Source organism: Medicago sativa, chromosome 1, assembly GCF_051527215.1.
Source record: "Medicago sativa cultivar Bolivia chromosome 1, Bolivia_mono, whole genome shotgun sequence".
Lineage (NCBI taxonomy): Eukaryota > Viridiplantae > Streptophyta > Magnoliopsida > Fabales > Fabaceae > Medicago > Medicago sativa.
The window spans coordinates 59967382-59985618 of NC_140749.1; the positions used below are offsets into that span (position 1 = coordinate 59967382).

At 31.8% G+C, this 18237-nt stretch overlaps 2 protein-coding genes and 1 long non-coding RNA gene across 3 annotated transcripts; all 3 read right to left on the reverse strand.

Annotated features, from left to right (window-relative positions):
- Positions 1 to 901: 901 nt before the first annotated feature.
- Positions 902 to 3281, reverse strand: LOC146955941 (uncharacterized). The gene is made up of 4 exons (XM_085715703.1): positions 3190 to 3281; positions 2372 to 2438; positions 1428 to 1829; positions 902 to 1342 (listed from the first exon to the last, which is right to left on the reverse strand). Exons 1-3 carry the CDS (start codon positions 3207 to 3209, stop codon positions 1434 to 1436), a joined length of 483 nt encoding a protein of 160 aa, XP_085571829.1. The 5' UTR covers positions 3210 to 3281; the 3' UTR covers positions 902 to 1342; positions 1428 to 1433.
- Positions 3282 to 10622: 7341 nt separating this feature from the next.
- On the reverse strand, positions 10623 to 11497 carry LOC146955942 (uncharacterized). Its single transcript, XR_015012685.1, has 2 exons — positions 11358 to 11497; positions 10623 to 10899 (listed from the first exon to the last, which is right to left on the reverse strand). It is a non-coding gene; the product is annotated as an uncharacterized LOC146955942 (long non-coding RNA).
- Positions 11498 to 13571: 2074 nt separating this feature from the next.
- On the reverse strand, positions 13572 to 17601 carry ACR10 (ACT-like superfamily protein). The gene is made up of 6 exons (XM_085725087.1): positions 17271 to 17601; positions 16631 to 16849; positions 15497 to 15602; positions 15008 to 15344; positions 14614 to 14898; positions 13572 to 14002 (listed from the first exon to the last, which is right to left on the reverse strand). Exons 1-6 carry the CDS (start codon positions 17422 to 17424, stop codon positions 13865 to 13867), a joined length of 1239 nt encoding a protein of 412 aa, XP_085581213.1. The 5' UTR covers positions 17425 to 17601; the 3' UTR covers positions 13572 to 13864.
- Positions 17602 to 18237: the final 636 nt, after the last annotated feature.

The following is an 18237-nucleotide window of genomic DNA, read 5'->3' on the forward strand; positions in this document are numbered from 1 at the left end:
AAAATGAAAGTGATTTATTTAGAATATTTGAGTTTGTGCAATATCTATTAATATGAAGTATACTCCATAATTATATTACTACTTTTTTAATCTCTTTAGTATCTATTTAAAGACCTTTGAATGAGGTATCATGTGCATCTCCACCAAGTCATAGTAAAATAACACTGAGATAGAATCTATTTCTTGGACTCATAAGTTAACTCAAAGGTGTATTGATGACATAACTGTTATGGTAATCTTTATTTTTAGTTCTACACCAATTTCTCTATATTTTTTTATATAATCATTGATAATGTTGATTTGTATATGGTTAATTTTTTTACAGCATTTTCCAAAAAAATGTTTCTGAGCAACTAATTCTGAATAATCACACCAGTTTAACTTTAGTAGATGAAGAAACGGAGACATTATATGAATGTGCTATTGTGTCCGATCCAAGAGATGAAACTTTAAGGTACATTGGTGACGGTTAGTTTGACTATATTACCTCAAAGAAATTTGCATATTGTATGTGACACTTATTGAGTGTATGTAGAGATAGTTAGTAATATATTGTAAGAATAAAGGTACAATGCAAAATTAAAATAATAAAGTTGTATTCCTATCTTTAATGTAATGTTAAGCCTTTCTTATGTTTGTGTAATAAATATTGATTGTTTTATATTATGAGATTTTGTTTTGATTCAAATTATTTTTAAGGTTATGATTATCAGATAATATTAAATTTAAATATATAATTAATATACAGAAGCGTAATTTTTTTTAGATATCTATACTTTTGCTTTTAATATATTATTATAAGGTAATATGATGAATAAATTTGATTTTATTCATAGCCATTGTTTATTGAGAAATAGCAATTTAGGTATTCGATTTAGTTAATTTGAAATAGACAAAATCATAATTATAATTAGTTGCATTCAGTGCACAGAGTACATCAACATATTTCATTTTACAGGCACATAAGAATTTGTAATTTGATTAGCAAATGCCAGCAAAACTGAAAATATAATGCCATTGTTTAAGGCGTAATAGACATCTAGAACAAAACAGAAGCATCTGGTATGATGTGCTTGCCTATCTAGTTAGCAATATTGTTTCAGACAATCTCAACAAATAATGACTTCGGGGGGTCATGTAGTTTGAAGAACAGCCAATCCCCTTGACGCTATTTGCTGTCCTTCAGAAATTTGTTCCAATCTTCTCCTAGATATTTTTCATTTGGACCCTTGTTTGAAGTGATAAGTTTGTACTCATATTGTTTTTGGGTATTCCAATTCACTAATGTAGTGGTGTGTTGTGTGTCTGGAAGTACGTTGATGGAGATCATATTGAGGAAGTGCTAGAAAGGGAATAGTAACATGATTTAGTTAATGACTACGATTAGAAAGATTAAATATTAAAGTGGTAGTGTAGGTGTTACTTACCATCACTTAAGATTTTTGTTTATTTTCCCAAGGCCTAGTTACTTTTTTTCCAAAGTGATACAGATCTGGGTTGTAATAGTCTTCATTGTCTTCTGAATCTGAGTCAATTTCAATGACCTCTTGCTCAATAGTTATGTCTTCAAAAGGAGCATTGTTGTCATTGACCACAGCTATCTTGAACCTATTGAATTTACCGGTAAATTCGAACTTAACCCTCGTTGGTTTGTTACATTGAAATGATGCTGCAACATCTCTAGAAAACGTGATAAAATTATGTTTTTTTGATTGTCCAAACATTACCCTTACAATTTTTTCATTTTGGTCTATGAGTCTTGCATAAGGATGTTTCTTTAGCTTGTTGAAGTAACGTTTGAAGAATTCATGGCAGACACGAATCCTCGTCTGAAATTGTTCACAGATATATAGATATTTTAGAATATAATCATTAGAAGGAAGTAGAATGTATAAAGGAGTTTATTTCCAAATATCAAGTTTATTTCCAGCAATATTAACCAATAAATTATTGTTCATTTTAATTTCTATTATGTATAGTAGAACTATAAATAGCAGAACCAGAAATCATCAAATTTGATCTACCAAATCATAGTATGTATATGTATTTTGCATAGCAAGATATTAAAGGAATAATGTAGTTAGTCATTTGTGCATATGTGTTTGAGCTAAAACTCTTGAAAAGATTTTAAGGCAAGCATGTGGTTACATGCTTGTGAAACATTAGGAATTTAAGAACTTCAACTCTGGTATTTGTCCTTAGATTTTAAAAAATCATTTAAAATGAATTATGCATCATGAGACCTTTCAATTCTGCTTTTTGTCTTATACCAAGCAGATATTCAATTAAAGATATCAGAAGAGCATGACAATCATTATAGATCCTTTCTTTAAAACGAAAAACTGATTTAATTCGAAATTCTATTGAGTACCTGGTATGGATAAACAATTGATTCAAAGCAGTGGGGCAATATTGTGGAATGTATTTGTTTGAATTTCCTGAAAAGAAACAAACAAAGAATTTTGGTTCTTATAAATTACATATAGTAACTTAACAACAAATAATATGTGTGATAATCACTTCCACACTGAATGTAAAGAGAGACCACATTATGACCAAATTGAAACCAAAAATAAGATAAGAACCTATCAGAATTTATTAACTACTACTATTCAGTTATATATGAAAAACATTTATTGGATTATCTTATGTATATCTAAGCACACTTCATTTTTCTCTTTTAAGCGGTCATTTGAAAACAAAATCAACAAAGTCCAACACCTTTTGTCTTATCTTAATGATGTATCCAAAGCTGCTCAAAATAACAGAAAAATACAGGGACAACATAGAATAAATATAAACTCAATCATCAAACTCTAAATTCCAATTCAAATCAAGGACTTAAAAATTGATTTATGTAATACCCAAAATCAAAGTTATGCGATTATTTTAGGATCAAAATTATGACCACAAAGGTTTTATTCTTAACTTTTTCATGTAAAACTCTTTAGATTATAAAACCCTAAGCATCAAATCAAAAATTCTAAATCATATCTAAACTGAGAAAATTAACCTCTGATTGAGATGTAAATAACAAAAATGACATGCATGCATGAACAATGGGTCAGAAACAATAATACCGAAAAAATGAAAATCAAAAGCATACAAAATGATGAGATTGAGATTAAATAACAGAAAAACGAAAATCAAAACCAATAGCTACTCTTGTTTTGTACAAATCAAACATACCCTTCCAAATTGGCAGCCATTTTTTGAGTTGCTGGTTGCTAAGAAAAACGTCGATAGTTGTAGAGAAAAAGCAACTTTTCTGCTGTTGTAGTAGAGAATAGAAATTGTATCTTTTGTCCCTTTTGTTTCTCTGGAGAGTTAATGGGTCAAGTTATTGGGCTTTGAACAAATTCAGAACATTTGGAACAAACTCTCTCAAATGTGACATGTTAGTATTTGTATTGGTGCAAATAACAAAACTATAAATTAGGCATGAGTAGTTAATTAAAATTTTGCCTAAATGTCGTTTTTGATTTTAAATTACAATATTAACTGCTTTTATTTATTAATTAAATTTTGAACGCATAGCCGGTTTTTCTCATTCGGTGGTTATCCGATTCTTACGAAATATTTTCTGATTGTTTTACCTGTATATGTTATGCTCCTTTACAAAGGGTGTAGTTTATGAGTGATGGGAATGGTTCGTTTTTCTTCCACATTTTTGGGTGAAGAATCGCTTTTTTATTTTTATTTGCCGAGAATATATTTTTTTAGGCTTAATTGGACTTTTGGTCCCCTAAATAAATTCTTGTTTTCATTTTGGTCCTATAACTCCTAAAATCAACGTTTTGGTCCTTCAACTTTTAAATCAGTTTTCAAAAACATCCTTTCCGTCAAATAAATCACTGTTCCGTCAAACATCCGTTAATTATTTTTTTTTTAATAAAAACATTACAAAAAAAAAAACCCATATTCCACCACCTGCTTCTCACTCACGTAAAAAAACTCTTCTTCTCTCTCACAAACACCACCACCACCTACTTCCAGCCACCACCACCATATTCAACCACCGCCACCATCATCCTCCTCATCGCCGCCACAACCACCACCACCACCAAATCACAATGGGTTTGACAGAACCCAAAATCCTCTGAACATACCCATCTTCACAACCCAACAACAACTAAGAATCTCATATCCAAATTCAAGCTCAAAGAATCTCTTCATCGTTTATCTTCTTTGTTTCTCTTCTTCACTTCTCCATCCGAATTCAATGCATACACTTTCAATTTCAACAGCTCTTCTCCATAGTTCACAAACCCCATCGGATCCCAATCTCACCATGTCAAAATTGCAATCACAAAACCAAACACTAAAAAACGAAATTGAAAGCTTTTGTTGCATATTCGATTCCCAATTTTGATGAAAAGAAAACCCTTTTACTTGGTTCTACTCCAGAAAATGAATTTATATAAAAAAATAAAAAAAATATAATGGGTGAGAAGCGATATTGACGCAGAGAGAAGAGTGAGAATTTGGATCTGTGCATGGTGAAGGAAATGGCAACTACTAGCATATCTTCCATCACCGTTTCAAATCTTCGATTCCATGGCGCCGCCAACGGCAGTAGTTGAAGGCGGAGACGCTGATGCAGCACCGCAAGGAAGACAACAAGCCGGTGGTGGATTTAGCTTAACCAGAATCATTCATATGGTTGTTTCCTGGTATTTCGCTTCTAAAATCTTCTCGCCTCTAAAAAAATCACCTAACAATCTGAGTTCAGAAATTGTAGATTTTGTAGGAAAGAAGGAAAATAGATGAGAATGGAAGTGTGATTTTTATAATTAGTTTCTGGATTTTTTTATGTAAATGATGAAGATGATGTTGATGTTGAAAATGATGAAGAAGATTTGTGAGGGAAAAAAAAGAAAATGATGAAGAAGAGGAAGGAAGAAGATGAAGATGAAGAAATGGAAAATTAATTCGCTGTTGTTGACTCACCGTAAGATAAAATAGACCTGCGTAATCCAATGGTCCTCTTTTAAAATAAAAATCAAACGGTTTAAATTAATATAATTAATAGGATCTATGGTGGACCACTTTTAATGTTGGTCCACCATAGATATTTGAGGTTAAAGTTAACAGCGTGGGACCATATTGACTGACGGAGCAAAAACAAAGGGACCAAAACGTTGATTTTAGAACTTATGGGACCAAAATGAAAACAACAAATTAGTTAGGGGACCAAAAATCCAATTAAGCCATTTTTTTATCAGTCATGATTTTGTTTTTTGCTTGCAGTAATATAAAATTAAAAAGATTCTTTTATTCATTAAATTTGAGCATACAGAAAAGATAAATATTACAAATTGATTCAAAATAAACAACCTAATTGTTTATTTTAAAAACATGAACATAATGGCTAGTAATTCCATCAAAAAACTTGAACCTTATTATGTCATCATGTTCAAATTCGTTTTCAATCGAAAAAGATTCCAAGCCCCGTTGGAGTGTTCCCATGACAATGCTTTCATGCCGTTGAAATCTAACCTCACACATTGTTCTTGGATTGTGTAGTTTTCCGCAGAGGATGAGGTGGTCAAAGTCATATTCCCATAGAAATTCCTTGAAGTCTTGTGTAACCACCTATATATAGCAAATAATATACATATATATTTGGTTAAAAGATTAATTCAAAGAATAGAAGTAAAGAGATGAGATTTACTAATAGTTCGAAGCATGTACTCAACTAATTGATGTGGTTCAACAAAATCAAGTTCACCCAAAGTGAACTCAAAGAATACCGCTCCTTCGTTGGTGCTAAGGCTATGGTAACTTGGTAAGCGATGAAAATTCATGTATGTACTTCCCAGAACTAATAGAAATCGATTCCTTCCGAGATAGTTGAGGAAAATTTGTCTAAGACTGTTTAGGCTGTAAAATTCTTTTAACTCACTCCATCCTTCTGTTATCAATGGATATGCATAGTCCTTATTGAAAGTTAGGTTGTGAGAGTTCCCTGAATGGTCAAGAATGTTCCAGGTTTGTCCTAGTTCTTCCTCAAAATCCTCTAGAAATTTAGGATCTATTTCAGCGTAGTCCTTAATTGAAGAAATGTTGTTAGTAAGAAAATATATAGACTAATTTTATTTTTAACAAAACATATACAATCATTTTTAAAAGGATATGATAATGAATTCAATATATCCCCTTTTTTTTCTTCACACTAACATATTGTCTAAAATTGTCCGTTATATATATTACTATCTTTTCTAACGCGTGAATAACTTCAAAAACACAGACATTATTAATTGAAGAAATAATTATATGTATTATTACCTTTCCCGGTACATGAACAACTTCGAAAATGCCTAGTATTGGTCTTCTAATGACAATTCTATATGCAGCCATGTTAGAGAAATTGTTTTGATTTTTGGTATAGAATGAAAGAATGGGATGAGCATTGTCTATAGGACCTCGTTTTTTATAGTGAGATATGAACATGTTGAATAGTAAGATACTTAATTGATGTTATTGTGCTACTGTTTTTCAAATTACATGCATTGGTGATGTAGTATTTTTCTATCAATCAAAAGTAAGTATTTTTGTGTATCGTCCATAGTTGTCAAAGCGGAAATGCGGCGCGGCGCGGCCACCTCAAAAATTGACGCGGCGCGGGATGTGGGAGCGAAGCGGGCGATATTTCATGACGCGGACATTAATATATTTAATATTAAAATACTATAATGTTAGAAAAAAAATACTAAAACACCTTAAACATCACTCAAAATTCATGAAAATACTAAAATACCATATATTACTACTATTATTTTATTGCTCAAGTAGTGGTCTATTAGTTTTTATAACCATTATTGATCTATTATTAATAAATAATACAACATTCATAATGTTAAATTAAAAAACTAATTAATTTACGAAATATGTCTTAAAATATTCATAATGTTAAATAATATCTAATGTTAATACCATTGTGTACATTTTGTTTATAAAATAAAGATCAAAAAAGAAGAATGCATGGGTGTATTTAGATAAAAAACTGAAATGAAAATTAAAAAAAAAAAAGACCCAATAGGCCCAGCCCAATAAGATACTATGAAAGTGGGTTATCTTATTATACAACCCTAGTTTTTTATACAGCCGCCAGCCACCTTCTTCATTTGTCTTTCTTCCCTTCCACCATTTTGTCTTCTTCATCTATCTTTCTTCCTTTTCTTCATCTATTTTTTTGCTTTTTTTGCTTCTATTTCTGGAGCAGCGCTACTGACCGCTCCCAGACCGCACCGCACCGGCTAAAATCGGCCGCTTTTGACCGCATCGGCCATCTGACACGCACCGGCACAGCTCAACGCGGAGAAGCCAAAAAACCCGCTATCTCGGTCGCGAAGCGGGCGGCGCGGCGCTATTGACAACTATGGTATCGTCTCCACAGGAACTAGCGCGATATTCAAGTCATTCAACAATCAATATTGTTCTAAGTATATGAATTTAAAATGTGTGTTTGGTAAACCTATAAACTATTTGACATAAAATAAAATAGAGAAGAGATATGACTATTTTGCTTGGGGTCAGAGACACTCAACCAAGCGTAACAACTGCAATCTCTCGATCAAATAACGGATTCTAGCTTTTTAAACAATATTATCACAATCACTCGACAATATCATTTGTGTCCAAATGATATCGTTATTTCTAAGGGATCGTATAAATGTCGATTTCCCAAACATCAAAACAATCACAAAGTCGATCGGATCGTTTAATCGACGATTTCTCAACCGATTAAATGACCCAAAAGCATTAAGTTCTAGATTAAAAGTGATTATCAAAGATTAAATCCTATGTCTAGAATGAAAACCTAGATAGATTATTATTCTAACCATAGATCCAAAAGTATTTGTCAATGGTTAGAATAAACAAAAATTCCATTTAAATGACCCAAAAGCAAAAAGTATAATGTCTAGAATGAAAATCTCTAGAAATGCCATCTCTCTCTAAGAAACCAAAATAAACAAAAGTGTGATTTCTGCCCTTGTTCCAAAACGTGATTCCATGGCATTTGTGTAGCGCAGCTCCCCTTCCTAATATCCTCCCCTTGTTGTTTTCGGGTCAGCTCCATGAAATTGCTCCTCATTACTTTTTCTCCTTGACCCATCTAGCACACCAATGGTTGCTTTAAAGCCCAATTATTCTTTTGATTCCAGCACCCCTAGTAGCTAGAGCACTAAACCACATTTCTTTTTATCTCATTCTCTTTGGTCTTAAAAACATGTCTCACTAATTGACCAATAATAATAATAATAACACACTACTTGACTTAATAAATAAGAAAATAGCAATTTATTTAAAATGACTTTCAATTAAATATTAAACTAAAAAAAATAGATTAAAAATTTAACCAAAAAGACTCTAAAAATTTGATATGACAGACTGTCATCAATTGGCTTGTTTGTGGAGTAATGTGGCAGTCATGTTACTTCAAATTTACCTGCACAGATCTTATGAATTCTGTAGGATACATCATGTGTTACAATGCTTATTCATTACCATGAAAATTTGCTCCAAACAGCTCTGAAGATTGGCTTACACACATGCACAAGGATTTATGGATTAATTTTTATCCAGAGAATCTATGATAGATAACATTCAGCCAATATAGTATATTTTATCAAAATATCAGCAAGAGACTATCTTAATACAACAAAGGAAAATATTACAGATTTTTTTGAGCTCTAATATAGAAGTCAAATGTGGCTGCGATATTGCGGATTATGAATTTTCTGGTGGAATTTGATAGAAATTCCAATGCATCTCATCCTGACCAACAAAGACTTGCCTAGATGTTTCTGCAATTTTTTGTAAAAGTAAGTTTGATGTGAACTCAAATCACAATTAACATTAGATGAAGAATTCGATGTACATATTACATGTTAAAGTAAAGTACCCATGTAAACAGATGCATAAGAATAAGGTGTATGTAATTCAGTAATAATAACATATGTTCAAGTTAAACAAAATATTTATACATTACTTAAATATGCAATTTAAGTGTACTTGCAACATTTAAAATTTCAGTCGTAGCTATCTTGTTACTTGATGTGTGTGCTAAATCAGAAAAGTATATTCAACTATACAAAAATCAGCGAAGACTATAATTATTGTTGATTCTTTTTACAAATAATTGCATTAATTGTTCAGCATGCATGTCATTTAGTTTATATTATACATATGCATCTTTAACATATTTTGTAAAAAAAAATGTTCTAAAAGAAAAATAATCAAATTAAGGGAGATAGTTGCATTTTTCTAAGAAATTGTTATTGATTATAAATGTGAGAATTAAGTAAACATATTACACAAACATTAGAAATGTGCACCTTTTTAAAATATTTATCAAAGCATCAAAAGAGCATATACTACAATCAACATTCGAGATAGTAGTCAGGTCTATCTATTTAGATACACCACTAATTATCTCAAATAGCTAAAATAGACCCGTATATATACATTAGCGACATTGAAGAGATCTAAAGACAATCGAATTTTATAGAGTAAAAAATCAGTCACCCCTAAAAAAAAAATTGCTACAAAGACTTCATTCCTTTTGAATAGTATTTGAAGATGCAGTATACAATTTTTTTTTATTCTGATCTTCAATTACAATACTTATTTTTTGACGGACTTTTGACTACTGAGCAGTATTAAAACTTTAACTTGCATAATTATGCACGATTATCAGGTATGGGATCTGGAACACACATATATAGTTGCGTTTGATCTCTTCCCCATCCATGTTATTTATGTAGTAATTTCAAAATCAGAAGAGTTGAAAAAGATTGTTGATCTAGGAGTATGGATTGTGGACGTAGTACTCCAACATTCTTTTGTTTCAAACATCATAAATTGAGTTGTTTCCTTCTTAATTTTATTAACTCATTTATGGATGAGTAAGAACTATAATTCGAACCTTCATTTTAGTTATAACTTAATGATATAGTGGTGTCCTTCATCTCAAAAAGACAATAATGTAGGAGTATGGACATTCACATTTTTAGAATTTTTCTTCCCTAAAACTCAATGCAATATTTTTATGAAGTCTCAACTTAAAATACTTTCAGAAGGTATGCAAATGAGCAGAACAGCTGCATATGTTTATGGTATTCAACATTTTATAAGCAAAGCTAGAAGATTCAGAAGACAAGATACTTCTGTTAATAGAAAATAGTAAAAGATGCATTCACATTGCAGGCAAGCAAAGTTATTCGCTGGTTAGGTTATGTAAGAGAGCCATCAAAAATAGGTTATACAGGAGAAGTGAAAATGCTCCTAATCCTACTTGAACGCCTAACCGAAGTAACTATCTCCTCTCCACCGCGTCCCTGTAAAAACAATATGATGAAACACATTAGAAACAATTCAACATGTTAACAGTTAACAAAGATAAAATGATGATTCAATTAACAATCAACAATACCCACCTTTGGAATTTTCTCACACACTGTTAGGCTTCCATAGGATGGTGAACTCAAGTAGTATTAAATTCCCCACAAGTACCCCTATATCTATTTGTTTTCTATATTTGGTCAAACCTATTGAACTCTTGCTGCAATTACTTAATCTATGCTATTCAAACAATTCAAGCAATTACGCACCATGGATGAAACTGAAACTTATTGGACCAAACCCAAATATCATAAATTAGTAATAATGAATTGCTCTGTATCTATCTAGTACTAATAATCATTCTTTCTGGCATGAAATTATTATGGATAATAAATTTAAAGTGCTTTAAGTGGTTTGAGTGTTCGATTGGTTGCAACTATCCTAGTAACATACACTTGCCCACGCGTCACATCTTGAGAAGAATCCCATCACCTTCACTCATTGTCTTGATAAGCCAGTTAACCTTAGCAGATATTTAGTTTTACTATATCTCTGCAATGAAAATTAAACCAGTCAATCTCATTATTCACAATCTGTCCTACAAGGTTCTCTTTATTCAAAATTTCCACTCATAGTAATTAGGAGAATATGATTGCAAAAACAATCAATCCAATCCTCTATCCATTTAGTTATTCAAGTTGAAAAATGTGTGTCACCCTCCAATTCTCTATTCATGTGATTTTGCAGTAGAAAAATTTCATGAACAACTTTCTAAGGCACTAATCAGATTTTTCAATTGTGGTCTTTTGATTTTATGAGATTTGAACTTGCAATAACAAAATAGATTCAATATTTGCTGAAAGTAATGATATAACAATTGATTTTATTAATCCATTAATTCCTTTGATCGAAACCCGTATAGATTAAAAAGTCTTGGATGGAAGAATTGGATATGATAACTATTGAAAAAGGAAGCTAAGTTATCAAAAGTAGAGACGGAGAGTTAGTACCGAATTGGAAGGAAAAGCAGGAGAACCAGAGCTGAAGCCACATGTTATTGCCCTTCCGGCCAGCTGCAACAATGTCCTGCAAATGAATACATTGCAAAAAAGCACACAATGAGTTCACTTAATCACAAGTCTGATAAGTGTGAATGTTCGACTATCAAAGCTATATAATTCAAGTTAAGTCATATTAATCCTTACAAACTTTTAATTTATTATTTTTTTATGGTGTCTGGGGTTCGAACCCCGGACTTGACATATATTTATGCATTGTTCCTATCAATTGAGCTAAACTCATGAGGACAAAACTTTGAATTTATTATAAATGAACATAATAAATAAAAAAATGTTTAAAATATTTTCTAAAGGCTAAAAATGTTAAATTTTTTTTTTTTTTTACAAATACTATATTGACTCAATAACGTTTATTTTGTGGAATATGAATACAAATTTGTATCATCATATAAATGACTTGTTAAATATTTGAATAGGAGAAACAATTTAAGGAGCCTGAAATAATAACATAAATAATATCAAAATAGTTGGTTTTTTCTATTTCAATTATACTCTATAACAAATTTCGTTATAAGAATACCATATTTTTGGTGTCTTTCAAAAAGATAAGAATATATATTATAAGATATTATATTTGTTACAATGCAACGCAGAAAAAAATTATGCGCATTAGCGTAAAAAAAAACACACACATAAAGTATTACTCTAAACGCTAATGTGTGTGTGTGTGTGTATTTGCGAGGTTGAAGAAAGAAAATAAAAATATTTGGTATCATTAAATGACAGCGTGAATAAAATTATTTGTAAGATTGTGATGATTAAACGATATTGAAATTAAATATATAAGTGATAAAAAGATAATAAAATTCCTTTGAAAAAAAGGTAATAAAATTAAATGGAACCTCCTTAAAAAAACTTAAATGGAACGGTTAAAAAAAAAATTAAATGGAAGAAAAAAACATATTGAAATATAATATTAAAAATAACAGAAAAGGTTCTCAACGTGAATTGAAGAGAGATGCTTGTGAAATAAATTGTCAAGAAGTAGTTTTTTGAAGTAGCATTCAACAACTTTTGACCAATGCTCATTCCATTCAATTTTATACATTAAAAAAAGTACATTTTTTAGGAAGTACTTAATTGATATTGTATTTGGCCTAACTTCTCCTTAAAATGTAGAGAAGTTGAAAAAAAAAACTGGGTCAAACGGTATTTTAATGTCCCACAACGGCAGTGTAGAAGCAACTGAATTCGGGAGAAAAAAATTGGAAAATAGTTAAAAGTTTCTAAAAATATAAAAATTGGAAAATAGTTAAAAAAAATCGATGAGGTAGCACTCAACCAAACAACACTAAAAAAAATGATATGCATTAGCGTAACAAAAAAACAGACAGACGGACATAAAATATTACTCTAAACCTTAATGTGTGTGTATATTCGTGAAGTTGAAGAAAGGAAATAAAAATATTTGGTATCATTAAATGACAACGTGAATAAAAATATTTGTGAGTTTGTGATGATTAAACGATATTGAAGTTAAATATATAAGTGATAAAAAGATAATAAAATTCCTTTGAAAAAAATAATAAAATTAAATGGAACCTCCTTAAAAAATTAAATGGAACAATTCAAAAAAATAAAATAAAATAAAGTTAAATGGAAGAAAAAAAAAACAAATTGAAATATAATATTAAAAAATAAAAGAAAAGATTCACAGCGTGAGTTGAAAAGAGGTGCTTGTGAAATAAATTGTCAAGAAGTAGTTTTTAAAAGCAACATTCAACAACTTTTGGCCAAAGCTCATTCCATTCAATTTTATGCATTCAAAAAAAGTACTTTTTTTGGTAAGTACTTAATTGATATTGTGTTTGGCCTAATTTCTCCTTAAAAATGCAGAGAAGTTGGAAAAAAGCCGGGTCAAACGATACCTTAATCTCCCACAACGGCAATGTAGAAGCAACTGAATTTAGGAGAAAAAATTAAAAAATAGTTAAAAACATAAAAATTGGAAAAGAAATCCACCAGATAATTACAAGTGGATACGAATAATGAGCTAACAATTTTTATATATCAACGAGATAAACTGGATGCAAACTCATGTAGTACGAGGTGAAAAAGTAGGTAAAAATAAGAAATGATTAAACATATTTTGGTAATTTGTATGATGATATGTATCAATGATCACATGGGTCTAAAAGGATTGAATTTAATGGAGTAGAAATTACCACTTTATTTATTTAACATCGATTATTGTAGTTACCACCAGAACATGAAAGAAGTGAATAGATTTACCACTTTACAACATTCACTTCATTTTCGTCTACTTGCTAGTGCCTTCTAAATTATATACATTAAGTTAGAATTACAAAAGGTATAAAAAACATATAATGTGGCAAAGATTATAATTTGCATACCATATATTTCACAATTACTTCTAGTAAACTAAATGATATCATTATCTGTACATAAGCAGAAGTTCATCCAAAAGGTGGAATGGATTAGTCCCAACCCATCAGCATCTTCCAAACTCCCTCCTCAATCTTGTTCCTTGGAACAGACATCCCCTCCCCTTCGTCGAGTAAGATTCTATAAACCTCCCACTCACGGTCTTCAATCACGTGTCTCCCGATTTCAGCCTGTTGAAACAATTAACCAGAACAGAATATTAACATATTGTCAGCCGAAAAACTAAAAGAGATTGTGAATTACAACATAAAAACTCAAAAATATCTATCTATTCTGATAAATCTTCCAACTACATAGTGGACTGTTGAGGTCCGTATGATTCATGTTCTTCATTGGATAATAGCTTACTATCCTAGAAACGCTATTTTTAACTTCGTTGTAAATAAGTTATTGATGATGTACTTGATATAAAATCTAAAAGATCATAATATGGCTCTATCATAGATGATTGTAGAACCATTTTAGCTAATAACAACAACTTTCAGATTGTTTTACTAGGCGACAAGCTAATGGTGGCGCTCATGCTCTAACAAAGACGTCGATCTCTTATTCTCCTCATAACGACTTACATTTTTCCTTTTGGTTGTATTCTAAATTTTATTGGAAATGAAACGACTTAACTTGGTTTGAGTAAAAAAAAATCTAGCTAAGTAACATTTGTTAACTACTTGTTTTTTTTTTTTTAGCAACTAAACACTGCTCAAGGAAGTTAGATGTTTGAACATTGTGCAGACTTCATAAACAGTGAACAGTTGGAAGCATGAAGGAGATCAGTAATTACCGAAAATATGCAAACATCGAGCATTTTGAGAGCAAGAGTAATATCATAAAAAACTAGAGGCCGTCCATTGCCAGACAACTCGACAGGGTTTGCAACCAGAAGCTCGGTATCAGGGCCTCTACTCACAATAGCTACTCTGAGTGGACGAAGTAGTTCCATTCTAAAGCGCGAGGCTAAAGAATTTTGCTTGTTAGGGTCAACTATTTTTTTGCCGTCTGCTTGCATGATGAACAAGTCCATTTCACATTTTCGTCGAGGTTTTGTAGTGAAACGCCCGAATGAAATCTGGTTAAGTGACAAATTGGTTTGTACATTAAGATACTAAAGGTGATTGCAGAGGTAGAAAGATTAACGTCCAGAAACATTGATTTATCATGATTTTAAATTAGCATACCTTAATGTTGTAGTCCTTTAGAGTTCTCATGATGTCATAAAGAAGACCTTTGTGGTCTTGGCACATGATTTGGAAGAGGGTATGAGCCGGACTAAGCAAGTTGTCCATTGTAATAGAAACATAATCTGATCGAAGAGTTCCACTTCGAACCGAATCCGGCAACATCAAATTATAATTGTCTTCTGTGATTGCAGCTGGAAGGAATGAAGATGCCTGGGCGCAAGCAGTAATTTCTGGGCCAACCAATTCAATGTCGATAATAAGGACGGAATCCTCCAAAACATCTTTTAATTGTTGGATCGTATCGTCCTTTCTCTTTTTTGTATGTAGAAGTTCCCTGTTATTGTAGATTCAAGATTAACAAGTAAATTAATAAGTAAACTCAAAGGAGATAGAATTGTCATCAAAGGGGCATTTAGAAAAACGATGAAGATGTTTCAGGAGAAATGAACTAGCAATTATAGAGTAGCTAATAGAACATGTAAAAACCTGGTATCTGTGATGAAAAACAGATCCATGACTTTGCCATCAGGTGTAGTGGAAACCTTAACTTTGGTAATAATAAGCTCTAGCTCGCAAAGAACAGCTGTAACATCTGTCAACATTATAAAGAGATTCAGCTATTATGTTCTGTCTATCAATTCCATACAACATCAGTGTCACAAAGTAAAAGAAGATCCTATAAAAATAAGCCATGAGATAACATAACTTCAAATCATAAATATCATTATATCTTGGAAATGTTGCAAAATTCTGAAAGAATGTATGTATCCTATTAATAACACATAATGAAGCTTCAAATTTTATGAAAGCATTCTAGAATTTGACATCAATGACCGTCTTACGGAAACCGGTTCACTTTCCTATTTGCATGATTTTCATAACAATCAAACCGAACCATGCAATCCTTTTACCATTCCGCCAAACTAGTGAGAACGAAGGGGGATCATTGTGACCAAAGATTGAAGATAGATGAATTAAGACTTGCAAATTTTGCAGATATGAAAAACAAAAGTTCCAAGAAAAGAAAATAACAAACAAACAGAAACTAAATGCAAGGTCTTAATTCATCAACCATCAAGCTTCGGTCATTACAAGGCTAGCAAAATAACACGTAGAAGTTGATGAAAGAAAAACCACAGCATATCAAGAAGCCTCTAAGTCTTTATTCTCGTCCTTATATCATATTCTGTTTATTGCTGAACAAACTGATATCAAGAAGTCTTGGACTAATCAATAACTAGTAGTGTCTAAATTCTATCAACAAGAACAAGGGAAAACATGCATGTTTGGATTCACGTGAGTTTGAGAAAATCGGCATGAGCCACCTTGCAAAAACTACACTTTGGAGCTTCAATAAAATCATGGTGCCACAGTGATTTTCACAAAACCACTTTGATTCCAAACATGCACATAGTGTATCATTGGCTCCACTTCTGGTGGAGTAGAGCTGATTTTTAGATGTTCAGATGCTCGGAGTAGAACTGATTTTGCATCCAAAATTGATTCTAACATGAAACACTTATAATCAAAATCAATTCTACAGAATGAAATAATCAATTTTGTTACCACATAACCAAACACACACAGACTTCAACATCTATGCTCAGTTTCCAAAATTACCGTGTAATAGTCCTTTTCGATCACGACAGCAAAATTTCAAAAGGAAAACATCAGGAACCTTTGGTTGCTGCAAATCAGTGCGATAATATGAGATTCCAGAAGCTGAGGAGCAAGTAGGACATGCTTCAACCATCCTCTTCTTCAACAAACTCCACCTTGTCTTCTGTTTCCCAACCACCCAGAAAACTATGTAGCACCATTTTCCATCAGTTGACACGTCTTCATCACCACACAAAAAACAACAAAAAACAAAAAATTGTTATTCTTAATCTCAAATTTATGAAATTCAATGCAAAGCTGTTAAACACGGAGTCAGACCACAGACACCAGACACAACACTGACCCATCGATACTAATATAATTTTGAGAAATGATATGATTCAATGTAATCATATGTGTCAGTATTGTGTGGGTGTCGGACACTGACTTGTGTCGGACACCAGGACATGTTTTCGGTGCTACATAGCTTGAAAGTGTCAAAACACAGAAACCAAAACAAACCCATCTCTCAAATTAAGTAAACTCAAACACCCATTTTTCAAATTTAAAGAAAAATGAAGAATTTATGATAAAAATTTGATTTTTAAACGGAATTCAATCTCAAAAAATTCTGAAGAATGTTAAGAAAGAAAAGGGTTACCTCCTCTAACAATGTTAAGGCCAAAGATGAGTATGATACGACACAAGTCACAACCAAGACCAGTTTTGTCAGGACAATTCACGGTAATGACTGTTGGGTCACCTTCTTTCTCTGGCGGTCTCATAATCACTACATCATCGTATAGTATTCCCATATTTTCTTCTTCTTCTTCTTCTTCTTCTTTGTTGTTGTAATTCAAGAGTGACAATGGCTTGTGCTTAAATTTACAGGTTGGTGATGTTGAATCTTTGTTGGAGAGAGAGAGAGAGAGAGAGAGAGAGAGAGAGAGAGAGAGAGTAGCGATAGTGGTATGGTTGGCGCCGGGTTGACTAGTGATTTTTATGGGCAGATGCAAAGGTTTACTACAGGAATTCTGCTCTTTCCAAATGGATTTGCTCATTCCCAAAGTAAATGACCAAAATGCCCCTGTGCATGTTAACTCACACTAGTGTAAATGGCAACGTGAGTTAATTTATGCTGCGTGAGTTAACTCACGCTACGTGACTTACGTCACGTAGGTGTTAAAAGGCTGCGTGAATGAAGGTGAGTTAAGTCAGGTTAGTTTTTCACTGTCATTTTCTTTCTCTTCTCCTTCTTTTTCCCATTCCAATCATTGATATCAATTCATCATATCCCCTTCTTTTTTAAATCCTATCATCTCATCATAAACTTGTTTCAATTTTCTGATTGTTTAATTTCATAATTAACACATACCAGAATTTTCTTAATTGAATTTCCACATTCAAATTCATATAAAAAAAATTGCATCTTTGATTTATCAGTTTTTTTTTCATGGATCTTTATGGAATATGATGTTGTAATTCAATCGCATTCATATATGGAATTTTTTAAAACAAAACATTAGCAATTTTTCAAACGTTTCATGGATTGCGTGTGTGTTTGGTTCAGCTTTGAATATAATTGATTCTGACAGAATTGATTCTGATAGAATTGATTCTGACAGAAT